This window comes from Mycteria americana, chromosome 11 (assembly GCF_035582795.1).
Source record: "Mycteria americana isolate JAX WOST 10 ecotype Jacksonville Zoo and Gardens chromosome 11, USCA_MyAme_1.0, whole genome shotgun sequence".
Classification (NCBI taxonomy): domain Eukaryota; kingdom Metazoa; phylum Chordata; class Aves; order Ciconiiformes; family Ciconiidae; genus Mycteria; species Mycteria americana.
In genome coordinates this window covers 10,000,001-10,012,017 of record NC_134375.1, presented here as the reverse complement: position 1 = coordinate 10,012,017, position 12,017 = coordinate 10,000,001, and the positions used below count along the sequence as shown (strand labels likewise).

General features: G+C 54.0%; 1 protein-coding gene across 1 annotated transcript in view; it reads right to left on the bottom strand.

The window, feature by feature from the left end:
* Positions 1-12,017, bottom strand: part of PLXND1 (plexin D1) — an 85,972-nt gene that overhangs the window by 46,814 nt on the left and 27,141 nt on the right. Inside the window, exons 6-10 of the mRNA XM_075513923.1 lie at positions 10,718-10,892; positions 9,104-9,212; positions 7,983-8,085; positions 2,781-2,885; positions 339-428 (exon numbers count right to left, since the gene is read on the bottom strand). Of these exons, the coding sequence (XP_075370038.1) occupies positions 339-428; positions 2,781-2,885; positions 7,983-8,085; positions 9,104-9,212; positions 10,718-10,892 (582 nt within the window). The remainder of the gene's footprint in view (positions 1-338; positions 429-2,780; positions 2,886-7,982; positions 8,086-9,103; positions 9,213-10,717; positions 10,893-12,017) is intronic.

The following is a 12,017-nucleotide window of genomic DNA, read 5'->3' as shown; positions in this document are numbered from 1 at the left end:
TTTTTGCCTGAACTGAACTCTTCCCATTTAGAAAGGTAAACAAGCAGCTCCTTCCCAAACCCCAGCGGAGCAGGGACTGGGGCCACTGCAGATACCCACGGAGCAGACAACGCAGCATCGGCGACTCGTAAATGCCCTTCCAGCATCAGCACATGCAAAGAGCCTCTTGCGAGGGGTGAACCTGGTTTGCACTTTTTTCAGCTGGAAGTGGAGGGAGGGAGGAGGGGAGGTGGCATCCCAGCCACTGAGTGGGAGGTTGGGGGCAAGACCTTCCCTGCCCTCGGACCTGCCCCTCGCCGCAGGGGAGCAGGGGCTGGCGGCCTCACCCCCCAACTCACCAGCACATGTACGCACTCCACAGCAGAGGAGTTCACCCACCGGGCTTCAAACGTCCTGTCTGTCCCAAAATGGCACTCCAGAGCTGTCTCCTGGGAGAGGAAAGACAAGGGCAGAATGGCTGCAACAACTGTTTTGTGCAGTTCTCCGTCTCAGTCAACTGATACGGCAGGTCCCGTGTCTCTCCTTGTTTCTGCTGTCAGTACCTGAGCTGCGTTCAAGTCAAATAGGAGATCAGAACCCAATACTGTAAATGGGGCTGGGATCTGTGCCTAGTTAATCCTGCTCTGTTACACACCTACACATAAAACTGCTGCAGGCTGAGCGTCGCCCGTGGAGCCAAGCCCTGTCCCTTGCTCTCAGCCCGTGTGCTGCTGTAAAGTGTCACGACCAGGCATGGGGCAGCCACTCCTGGAGCCGGGGACATGCGGCACACGCAGACCAGGAGACGTGCCTGACCCACGGCACACGCAGACCAGGAGATGTACCTGGCCAGGCTACACTCTTGTAACCCCTGCCAGCAGGGTACCCGGTTTCCTCTGGACCAGGGGTGTTCAGAGCTCATGCTGCAATGCAGACCAAGAGCCAACACGGTCCCAAGCCGCCTCGCTCAAACCAGACCAAACCAGTCTGTGATTTGGGCTCAAAGCCACCTTCCTTCTCTTCCCAACAACTGCACAGAGCAAATCTCTAATTCAAATGAGGACCCAGCCGGGAGTACGTTCAAAGGCAGACTTTCTGTGCCGTTTTCCTGATAACACAAGGACGATATCCTGCCCCGAGTTACTGCTGTGCCCCCATCCTGCAGGAAAAAATCCTATCTCCAAGCAGGTTGATGCTCCACCACTACTGAGGTCTAACTACCCTTTGAAAACTGACAGATCTGATAGAAGACGTGAAAGAAAGCGCCAGACTCCTGGCAGGCAGCTGCTGGCTCAGCAAACACACACGTGGCCACGAGGGGGAAACTGGAATCTACTCCAGTGCATCGCTTGCGCCCAGGCAGCTTCTGCTCTGCAGGCTGGCCCCTGCCCCTCGCCTCCTGCCCGCCGCCCGGGCAGTGCCCCGCAGCAGCGAAGGTGCCAGGGCACATGTCTCCGATGCTCCAAGCTCCGGCAGCGCTCGTGAGCTCCTGCGGAGAGGAAAGGAGAAGAAATCCCTCCCGGCGCCCTGGGACAGTTTGCGGATGGTGGTGGGAGGAAGCTGGACTGCCAGAGCCTCTCCAGCCGCCCCGGGAGCAGCAGCGCCTTGGCCCCTTTCCTGCTGACTTCATTTCCTATCGGGTTACATGCAGTATTGCTTCCTCTTCAGCCACCTCCAGCATCCACAGAGGAAGAAGGATTTCTCGCCCTTTTTTGCTGATTGTGGAGGGCACATCCTTGTTTGTAGAGGCCGGACCTGTGCAGGAAACGGCAGCCCCAGCCAGGCGGGGAGAGCTCATTTCTGCCCCTGTGCCGGAGGGCACGAGGCCCGGCAGAAGTGGTGCCTCTGCAGTGCCTGGCAGCCCCGCCGCCGCCCCCAGGGCAGCAAGCCGGGCAGTGCCACCAGCATTTCGAACCTTCTCCTTTCCCTACAGAAAGAGGAGTTGCTTGGCTCTCCAGTGTGCAGGTATCCTCCGCAGAGGCACGGCGATCCAGGCCCCGTGGGCCCCGCTGAAGACTTGACCCAAAATGACACAGGGTGGCTTTCTACAAATACCAGAGCTTAGTCAAGTATTTTCCCAGTGCCCAGCCTCCCTGCCCCAAATTCCTCTGGTTCCTCCTGGAGTGTGATGCATCTCTGAAGGCACTATTTGACGTCCACTCCTGGTTTTCACCCTATTACAATTCGCATGCCAGAAAATTTCACAGAAACGATTTTTCTTCACAAAAAAGGAAGAGCTCCGCAGCGGCCACCAGAAGTTAAGTTAAAACATATTTTGGTGCTGTACTCCAAGCAGTGGCTTAGCCAGCACAGGGCTCCCTGCCCACAGCTCTGGGCTTTGTCCTTCATTCCTAAGCGCGGGGCGATGGGGCCGGGCTGGCACACGGCGCTGGCAGAGCGCGACACCGGCACGCTCTGCGGCAGAGCAAACACCCACAAGGAAACTGGGAATTTTATTTCCCCCAAACGTTTTGTTCTAGTGATTGTTTTACAAGGTGTATAAACCTCCTTTTTCCACCGAATGCAAAAAGCCTGTCACTAATTGTGGGAGATCCCTGGAGAATGCCGTGCACAAAGAGCATCTCCCTTTGGCTTTGCCGTGCAACTTCACTCACTGTCGGGGTGGCTGCTCTCCACCACCGTCTTTTGTTAATACATTGATTTCAGCTGCTAACACCATCACCCCTTCCCAAGGCAGAAACCAGCTCATACTTAAACTCCCTTCAGCTGACCTGGCCACCTTGCTGCACAGCAGCCTAGGCTCATCTGAGCCTTCCCAGTCTCTCCAGGAACTCATTTACCTTAGAGAAAGTCGCGTTAGCCAGTGAGATCGTAATGTCCCGAGATACTCCAGTGGGCATTGGGTCCAATGAGGCAGGTACAATTCGCGGACAGTCGATTTTCTTCTGTTAGGTACAAAACAAGACAAAAAAAAGATACATGGGTACATGCTGATCATCCTCAATGATGAGGCAAGAAGACACATCAGGGCCCTTGATAAGATTAATTTCACTACATCGTTAAAGTCAGATCACTGTAATCCCAGAAAGTGAAATACCAAAATGGCACCATGATGCACAGAGCGGTAACACCACGTGGAGCCTTCCTCCCCCAAGTCACCAGCTTTGGCACTGCCTTAAGATCCACCCCTCTGCTAGCGGTCAGATAACCACGGCAGGGTGGCCGTGTTTCCAGAGGGGCTCATCCGCAGCAGCGGGCCAGCAGCCATGGGCCAGCGGAGGGAGGAGTGCAGAAGGAATTCCCCCCTCGCTCCTGCCTGGCTCCTCTGCCAGCTCGGGGACATCGGCAGCTCCCAGCCCCCGGGCAGTGGGGCTGCCAAGCCTGCACTTTCATCTTCCTGCACTGGAAAAAATGTCCTCCCAGGTAAAAAGCAAATCCATATGCACTCCTCAGCTGCCACTCTGGGCAGCTCCCTCATTACATGCACTTAAATGTTAGAAGACGGGGCTGAAGTGACACTAAAAGGAGGCACTGCAGCCTACAATGGCAAATCTGCTGGTGTGACCCCCCTCCTGCCAGCTGGAAGCCGATGTCTCACACATCGCAATGTGCATTTCTGCAAGCCCCTGCAGAGATTTCGTTTTCCAGCGGTCTCCCTCCCGCACAGTGTCATTTCAGAAGTGTGCGGGGGTTTGTGTGTGCACGCGTGTGCGCGCAGAGGAAAGGGTATAATGAGCTGTAGGGGCTTCAGCAAGGGGACTGCAGCAGTAGGACAGCTGAAATGAAAGGCCTAAATGAAACTGAAGAATGATTTTAAAAGGTCATCTGTCCCCCTACTTTTGTTCTCACTTTAAATTGATGGCTGAGATACTGGAGCTGACTCAGAATTCAAGTCTGTATGACAAGCCCATCCTGTTCTCTCATGAGATGTAAATCACACTGCAAAACTACAGCAAAAATGAAGCCAGATTCTCCGTTGCCCCAGGGTATATCCAGATTAATGCCTTTGACAGTGGAGCCATTGGGGTAAAAGACAACAAAATATTTGGTGCATTATGCAGAGTAATTTGCAGCAGGCAAGATTTCCTTCTCACTTGCACTAAGGGTTACCGCGCTGTGACTCTGCTGATGACGGTGCTGCTGCTGCTCTGACGAGAGGTAGAGCCTGCCCTCCTAGCGCCGAGATGCCCGGCAGGACACATCGCTGGTGCTGGACACACAGTGAGCATGAGGTTTCTCTCTTGCCTTCCCCAGACTAGCTAGGGGTCAGGGAACTATCTGGAAGTGCCTGTTTGACTGTGGAAAACACACTTCATTTCTATCAGGACACTCATCTTAACCAAGCACAGTTGGTGCTGCCTAAACAAGGAGATTAAATAACAGAGATGCACATGATAAGAGAAGTAAAACAACAAAGCAAAGCACTGGAAAGAGATTTTAGTTCCAAGCCTCTTCTAGGAGAATCAAAAGAGTTAAAATAAAACCAGCAGGGCTACAACTGAAAATTCATGCAAAAGCTCCTATGGCCTGGTGTGTCCTTGCATGTCACAGCAGCTGGCATAGCTTGCTAGATAAATACACTTTAGAGGACTGATTAACTTGTCGTCTTGTAGCCCCTTCTCCTGCTGTTCATCAGCAGCTAGAAATAGAGCTTTCCAGCTGATTATATCATTCTCGTCTGGATCAGGGCAAAGGGTCTGAATGTTTAAAATGCTGCGGATGAAGCCAGTATGATGCTGGCTTCCCGGTGGACCAGTTTTCAGGTGCAGCCACGCCAGCAGTGGTTTGTTTACTGAAAGCTCTGTCTGTAGGACGAAGCACCATGTTTCCAGGGCTACAGAGCACCTCGTCTGGCAGGCTGCTCACTGAAATCAGCGGGAAGAGCTAAGAAAGGCACAGAGATAAAACAGGAATGTGCCCAAACCAGGTGCAGCATCCAACTGAACTGCACCGCTGGAGTAGGAGATCAGAGGCGAGAAAGCAAGGATAGGCACGGTTATCTTAAAGAAGGATAGGCACAGTTATCCCTGCCAGAAGGTAACCCTGGCTCTCATCGTCTGCTCGAGGTGATGGGAGCACAGTGGGAAGACTGGGTGCAGCTCTCCCTAACACGTACGCAACGCTCCTCGAGACCCATGTTCATAACCCTAATTTCCTCCCTCCAGGCAGAAGAGCAGCTATTCCCTGTGACGATACACGAGCACCCCGTGCCACGCTGTCCCGCACGGTTCCCACGGCCAGGGAGGCAGATCCGACGCTGGGCTGCCAAGGTCCAGCCGTCGCAGCACCTGCGTGCCCCCCCCTTCAGACTGGCACTGGTGCTCAGGAGCAGAACAATGTCTCTGTTGGGTTTGATTTTGGCGGAACCGGTTCCTCCAGCATGTGGCTGCATGAGCACGGAGTGCCGGCACACACACAGGGGCAGGAACAAGCTCGGACAGGTCAGGGACGCCCTGCCAGCTCAGGGGGACCAGGCAGCCACGGTCCCTCCAGCCCTTGGCTCGGACTGCTCCCTGTTTGCAGCACCACAGGCAATGCCACCTCGCCCTCACCCCGCTCTCCGCTTGCTCCCATGTCCCGGAACATCCTCTGGCCTCGTGCCATGGAGATCCGCCAGACCTGATGGCTGGCACACCAGGTCCCACAGCGACTCCAGCGCCATGGGAGGCATCACTGACTGACAGCCACAGCCTCGGGTCTGGCTTTACAAGGCACCATTTGGGTCTGGCCCCAAGAGGCTCTGTGTGAGAAGACCCATGCCCTCCCACCAATGGCACAGGCACTGCAGGAGGGTTTTACCCTGACATCGTTGGTTTTACTGCTTGTTGCCCCTCCAGGAGCCCTGCACAGTGGAGGGGACAAGGCCAGGCTCTGCCTTGTGGGGCAGGGAATGAGGGGCAGCCAGAGTTGGCAAGATCCGGTTCTCAAATCCGCCCCGGCATCTCCCTGGATGCGGTCTGGCAGGGACCCCTGGGCTGAGCCAGGAAAACACACCGCTCCCTGCTCCGTTGAATAACCGCTCTGCCCCTGCCTTTCAAGCAGCAGCTACGCTTAAGTCAAAGGACACAGATTATCTCAGGCAATTTTTGCGTTTGCCAGCCGAGTTGCAGGCTATGCAGCGCTTTGTCAAGGAAAAAGTCAATCCAATAACATGGGACCTTCTTCAGAAGTCCTCTCACAGCCCAAGCTCTTCCTCTAGATTTAATGAGAAACACACGGCGTACCAGCCGTGACTAGAAACACTGATGGAGGACCAATCTGCGGCGGTCCGCAGCCACCCCCACAGCTCTGCTGTCACCCAGTGCCACTGGCGGGGCTGACAGCCCCCGGAGCCCCTGCCCCGAGCAGCAGCCCCAGCGCCCGGGGGCAGGCGCAGCACCAGCATCCGTGGCTCACGGCCCTCTGTGCCATGAGGCCTCATGCCCCGGCAGCCCGGCACGCTGCCAGACACCCGGCACAGCTCCCCGTGTCCTGGCACAGGGCAGACACCCCACCGTGCAGCCTCAGCACGTGAGTCCCACACCAGGGGCAGCCATCAGTGATGGTTTTCAAGTGCCCAGCCCCCATCCAGACAACAAGAGAAAACGCCAGATACTTTCTGAAACCTGGGAAGTTGACAAAGCGGAGGGTGCTTCCTCAAACCGCCCGGTGGGAGCAGCCCAGACATTCACCAAGAAGCACAACCCATCCAGACACACTTCACAAGCCAGGGAACAGACCAGCGCTGCCCTGCGCTGCCAGGAGCCGTCACCCCGCTGCCAGCCGGCAGGGACAGGAAATGTTTCCCCGGGGTTCACACTAGACACGAAGGCGCAGAGCTGTGACATGGTGGCCCCATCTCCTTCCCCATCCCCTGCACTTGCAGGCACCCACCTCCTCCCCACTGGAGGGGAGCAGACGCCAGGGCTGGCCCCAGGGTTGAGCCTAGGGGGTGAGGGTGGGACGTCTGACACGGGGCCAAACTCCTGCCGGTGACGAGCACGGGGAACCGCTGGAAGAGCTAAGATGAGAGCAAGAGCACCGGTGCCAAAGGGATATTCAATTTACAGTGTAAAAGCTTGGCTTGGATCTACGGCAGATTGATTGCTAAAAAGCCAATTTTATTTAAATTACCTTCAATTTAAATTTCAGAAGCAGGAACACACTGAGCCTCTGGGTTATTAAAGCTATAATTTGGAAAGGGGCGATTTTCTCCTTTAGACGAGCACCACCAGTGGTGCTCCAGCAAATTATTAACATACTGCAACAGCCTAGTCAAAGCTAAACGAATTGTAAAGTATTGCTACGTTTACTGTATTACTCAAACCCAGGCATCCCAGGATGCAAAGAAGTAGCGGCATTGCTCCAGATGTGAGAGGTGATGAAGAGCCAAGGGACAGAGCCTGCTGAGAGCACCGGGCCAGCCGAATGCTTTAGCCAGGCTGCCAGCCTCCTCACACACACGTGCCTCCAGGCACGGCACGGCACTGCACGGCTGCAGCTTACCTGCCCCACATGCGCCCCCCTCCTGGACACCAGCAGAGGAGGGTGCCCCAAATCCAGCCCGGGACAAGCCGTGGCCAGCAAGTGCCAGCCGCTGATGGAGGAGACCCAGAGCCTGCCGGGAGGAGTGGCTGAGGCTGCGCTGAGCACCAGTTCCTGAAGACCCCCCAGGGTCGCTAAGTAAAGCGAGGCTCAGCCTGGGGACCTCGAGGCGAGACGGTCCAAGCCTGGCCTCCGTGCCGCGCTCACCCACGCTGCTGCGGAGTGCTGTGAACACGACACATGCAGAGCAGCACTCCAGAGCGGCCCTCCAGCCCTCCATCTGCTGAGCCCTCAGAAGTGAGACGCGTATCGCAGCATTTCCGACTGCAGAGACTCCCCAAGGCCATGCAGCACGTCAGCGACACCAAGGAGCGCCATCCTCGGAGCTGCCCCCCACCCACCGGGGCAGCGCTGCCAAACCCAGCCATCTGCCTCCATCCCCGGGAGCAGGAAAACAACAGCCACAGCACAGCGACGTGGGAAGGTCTCCCAAAGCAGCAAAGTTTGACAGCCCTTACCTTCATCCGCAGCGCGTCGTCACACTGCGAGTGGTTGGAGACACAGGTGTAGGTGGAGGGGCACCAGTGACACTTCCACTTGGTCGAGAGGCAGCTGGTGCATCTGAAACGGCAAAGGTGCGGTGAGAAAAGCAGATTTCAGGCTGCTCAGGGGAGCCACACCTCAGCCATGCAATCAGTCTTCACACATTATGTTCAGTCTTTAATGGTGCCCAGAAAAACCCGTCTGTGGCAGGCGCTGGGCTGTCCTCTCCTCCTCTCCCTGGGAGCTGGCAGGGGATGCGGGCAGAGCCCATAATCCCCACTGCCACTCCGAGGCAGCTCCACGGTGTCACTGCCTGTGGTGCCACTGCCTGGCCCCAGGCCAGGGCAGACCAGGAGCCACTGGCTCTGGCTCCTCCCCTGCTTAGCGAAAAACACTCTTTTCCCCCAAAACGTTCTTTCCCCCCATGCGTCTCCCCGTGGAGCCAGGCACGCTCACGCCCAACGAAGGCTCTCCCCTGCGGTTTGCACAGGGCATGGGACCGCTGGTGGGCAGGACGCGAGGATCCCCGCGGTCAGTCTCCGTTGTTACGTTCCTGAAAGGTGGGTGACTTCCTGCGGGTGGCACCAGACCCCTCGCCTCCAGCCCACCGTGCTGATGAGGGGTACAAGGCTGCTCCCACCTGGGGCTGGCAGGGAAGAGAGAGCAGAAGGAATGCACCCCTCCCCACACCCCTCCCTCACCCCCCAGGGATCACTGAGGAGGCTGGCTCTGCTGCCTAAGTGTTAACAGAACAAGCTTTATATAAAAATATTATTCACGTTTAAAAAAAACCCAACATGTCCAGATGGCTCGAGACGCCGCGAGGACCCTCCTTTGTAAATCCCTGGCAGCGCAGCCACTACGCCCCTGCCAAATCCTGCCCGGGCCCCAGCCGCCCCGCTGGCAGGGAGGCTGTGCTCCCCCATTAACCCCGCACGGGGGGACCCTCGTCCAGCTGTGCGTGTGCACCCTCCCGGCTTCAAACCGCTCCTTCTGCCTCCGTCACCCCGGTGCCACGTGGCCAGCGCGGCACCACCTGCACCCTGCTGCCGCCTGCCCGCAGTGGCCCGGCTGTCTGCGCACCGGGGTCACTTACGCTCTCTTCGGGTAAATGTGTCCAGTTCTTTTGCAATCGTAGATGGTGAAATTGGCCCGGATAATGTTTTTGCTGTTGACCCGGAGAGCAGTTTCGACAACCACGTGGTCTGAGAGAATCAAGCCAAAGAATATTGGGTTGCAAGAGCCTCTCACTCACGCTCATGCTTAGAAGACAAGACAGACCCTTGGGAAAACAAGGGCTAACTCTGATTTGTTTTCTCTAGGGCTTCCTCCGAGCTGCATTTCAGAGCTTGGACCATTCATCTTTTGCCCTCTGACTTTCGGCTCTTCCCTCTTAAATCAATGCTTTACACCACCCTCACCAGAAAAGAACATTGCAACTTTCAGCAGAAAATTCCACTGTGTTGTGCAAGTGTTAATTAGCAGAGTTAATTATTGTCTCCGCTTACAGTTGGTGCTAAATGATATTTTAAAAAAAATGTGGTAATTAAAACATGTTAGTTATCATGTTTTAAAACCCCGCTCACTTTCCCCATGACAACAAACCCGCAGAGAAGAGTGGAAATCCCTTTTTTGGCTCCTTAACACGCTATACTAACTCCCCCTTCCCCCAAAATTGCTTCATTTTTTTTTCTTTGCAATTTTGCCATATAAGCACCAGGGACAAGAGACAATGCGTCTTTCAGAATATGTACAATAAATCAGTGCATTGGATTCCAGAAATTCATTTGGACATTGCCGTAACCAACAATACAGAACAGTTAATGATCTCCCATTCTTTGGATAGCTAGGGAGAAAAACAATGTAGCTTTATAAACTTGCCTATGAGAAGTGGGATTTTCAAAAGGACTGGCTAATTCTTCTCCTACTGAAGTCAGCCATCTTCAATAGAGCATTCACTCCAGGCTTGAAAGATGAAGATTTAACAAGCACTCAAGTCTGGAATGAAGCATCAAACTTCTCAGAAGCAGCTATAAAATGGGGCTGTCTCCATCGCCAAATGGCCAGTATCAGATCTGGTCAGCTCGGCCGTCAAGGCTCAGCTGATTTCAACCAGATCTGCAGGTGCTTGTCACCTCCAGAACGCAGCTCGATGGGGCCTCAAGACAGGCATCCCGCTTGGCACCATCTGAAAACGGGGGGATACTAGAAGACCTCAGTCTGGCTTTTAATTGCATAAATGGGATTAAGAGTTTCTGAGCTGCCTTTAGGTACGCACTTGCTCTTCTTCCAGAACTTCTCCTGAAAGGTAGCGCACGTTCAGGAAGGAAATTGAACAAGAGCAATTGAAAATATCAATATAAGTAGCAACATTATTTGCCCAGGGCTAAAATATTTTTGGTTTAGTACTTACTAAATCTAAAGCAGAAGCTCTAACCAGATAAATCTTAATAAAATAAGTACATGAATTGGCTTTTAAATTCTGACGTTTAAAACAAAAATTGATAGCTTTGAAATACTATCAAGTCATGTTAAGATGGTGGAACTCCCACGCTTTAAAGTCATATGCCCTATAAAACAGAAGCAGCTTGGGTCTTTTTTTCCCTGTATGCATTATCTGCACATACAATTGGAAAAAGAGAAAAAGCCAATGAAAAATTATGTCCACAAAAGTGGTTAGAATGAACCGAGCTTGTTTTCCTCTGCATACCTTGGTTGTCTGGAAACATAGGGTATTTCTCACGTGGAAGTAAACTGCAATAAATAAATTGGTTTACATAATCTCCAGCAACTCTGGCTACTGTGTGGATATTATTTCCATAGTCACATGAAATATTTGTTCCATTCAGGTTCGGGATAGTGCCATTTATTTGTATTATCAGGGCCTATATTTGGACAAAAAAAAAAAACAACAGTTGTTATGACAGAAAATTATACTTAGAATTTGTCAATGTTTTACAAGCTTTTCATAGGCTAGTGACTCCAAAACAAGTCCACAGATAGCCGTTTTCTTTCATTTTATGCACTTTGAACTCTAAAAGGCATCCGCATACAAAACCTTGCTTCAGAGGTAAGAGCTCCATCACCACCAGCTCCAACAACTGTGGCTGCTGTGTTACCAGCTGGCACGAAAACCCACCCAGGGCTTTCTGGGGAGACCACTCGGAGGAAGCAGGACGCAAAGGCTAAGCCCTCCCCAGCTGCCCGGGCTGTCCTTGACCCACGCTGCCTGCACGAGCAGAAAATATCAACCCCTGCTTCTGAGTGCCAGCACCTCCCAGCTTGCACCAGTCCGTACCAGGGACCGGTGATGGGAGGTGTCCCGTGGGAGCCTGCTGGGAGGGCTGCTGGGGGCCGGCCACAAGCCAGCGGCCTCCCCTGGCACACAAGGGCTGAGCAGGCTGGCTGCAGGGGTTTCTTTGTGCCATCAGCCTCCAAGGAGAAGGGACGGCACGTTTAGCAGAAGGGAATGCTTTTCAGGAGGGCGACTCGGGAAAACGCGCAGCCCACGTGCTCGGCTGGCTTCCCTCGCCGTCAGCGGGGTGACTCCCTGGGGACCGCCAGCCCACTGCTCCCGCACGGCAGAAGTGGAGCCGGACCGGTGCTTGGGTCCCGTGGGATCCCTCTCCCCAGCTCTGGTCTGGGCTCTGCCCCAGCCGCTGCCTGTTTACGAGTGATTTCCCCATGTTAGGGCTGGTCGAGAACTTTGGAACATAAAGATTTTTGCCACTGGGAGAGAGTTTGTCTTTAAACGAAAAATATTTTGATGAAAATATTTAAAATATCATTAAAATATTGCTAAAAATAGCAACAATACGAAACCAGAAAATGGGTTGATTTAGCTGCCTGCAGCTGGTCTTCTGTATTTTGAAATTTTACAAATCTCTGCAGTGTGTTTAGTGCAGCAGCTTAGAAGTCCTGTTCACCTACAGGCTCAGCAGCTGACGTCCCGCTGGCTTCCAGCGTGTCGAGGCGCAGGAGGTCACCTCCAGGCGCTTTTGAGAACCTTG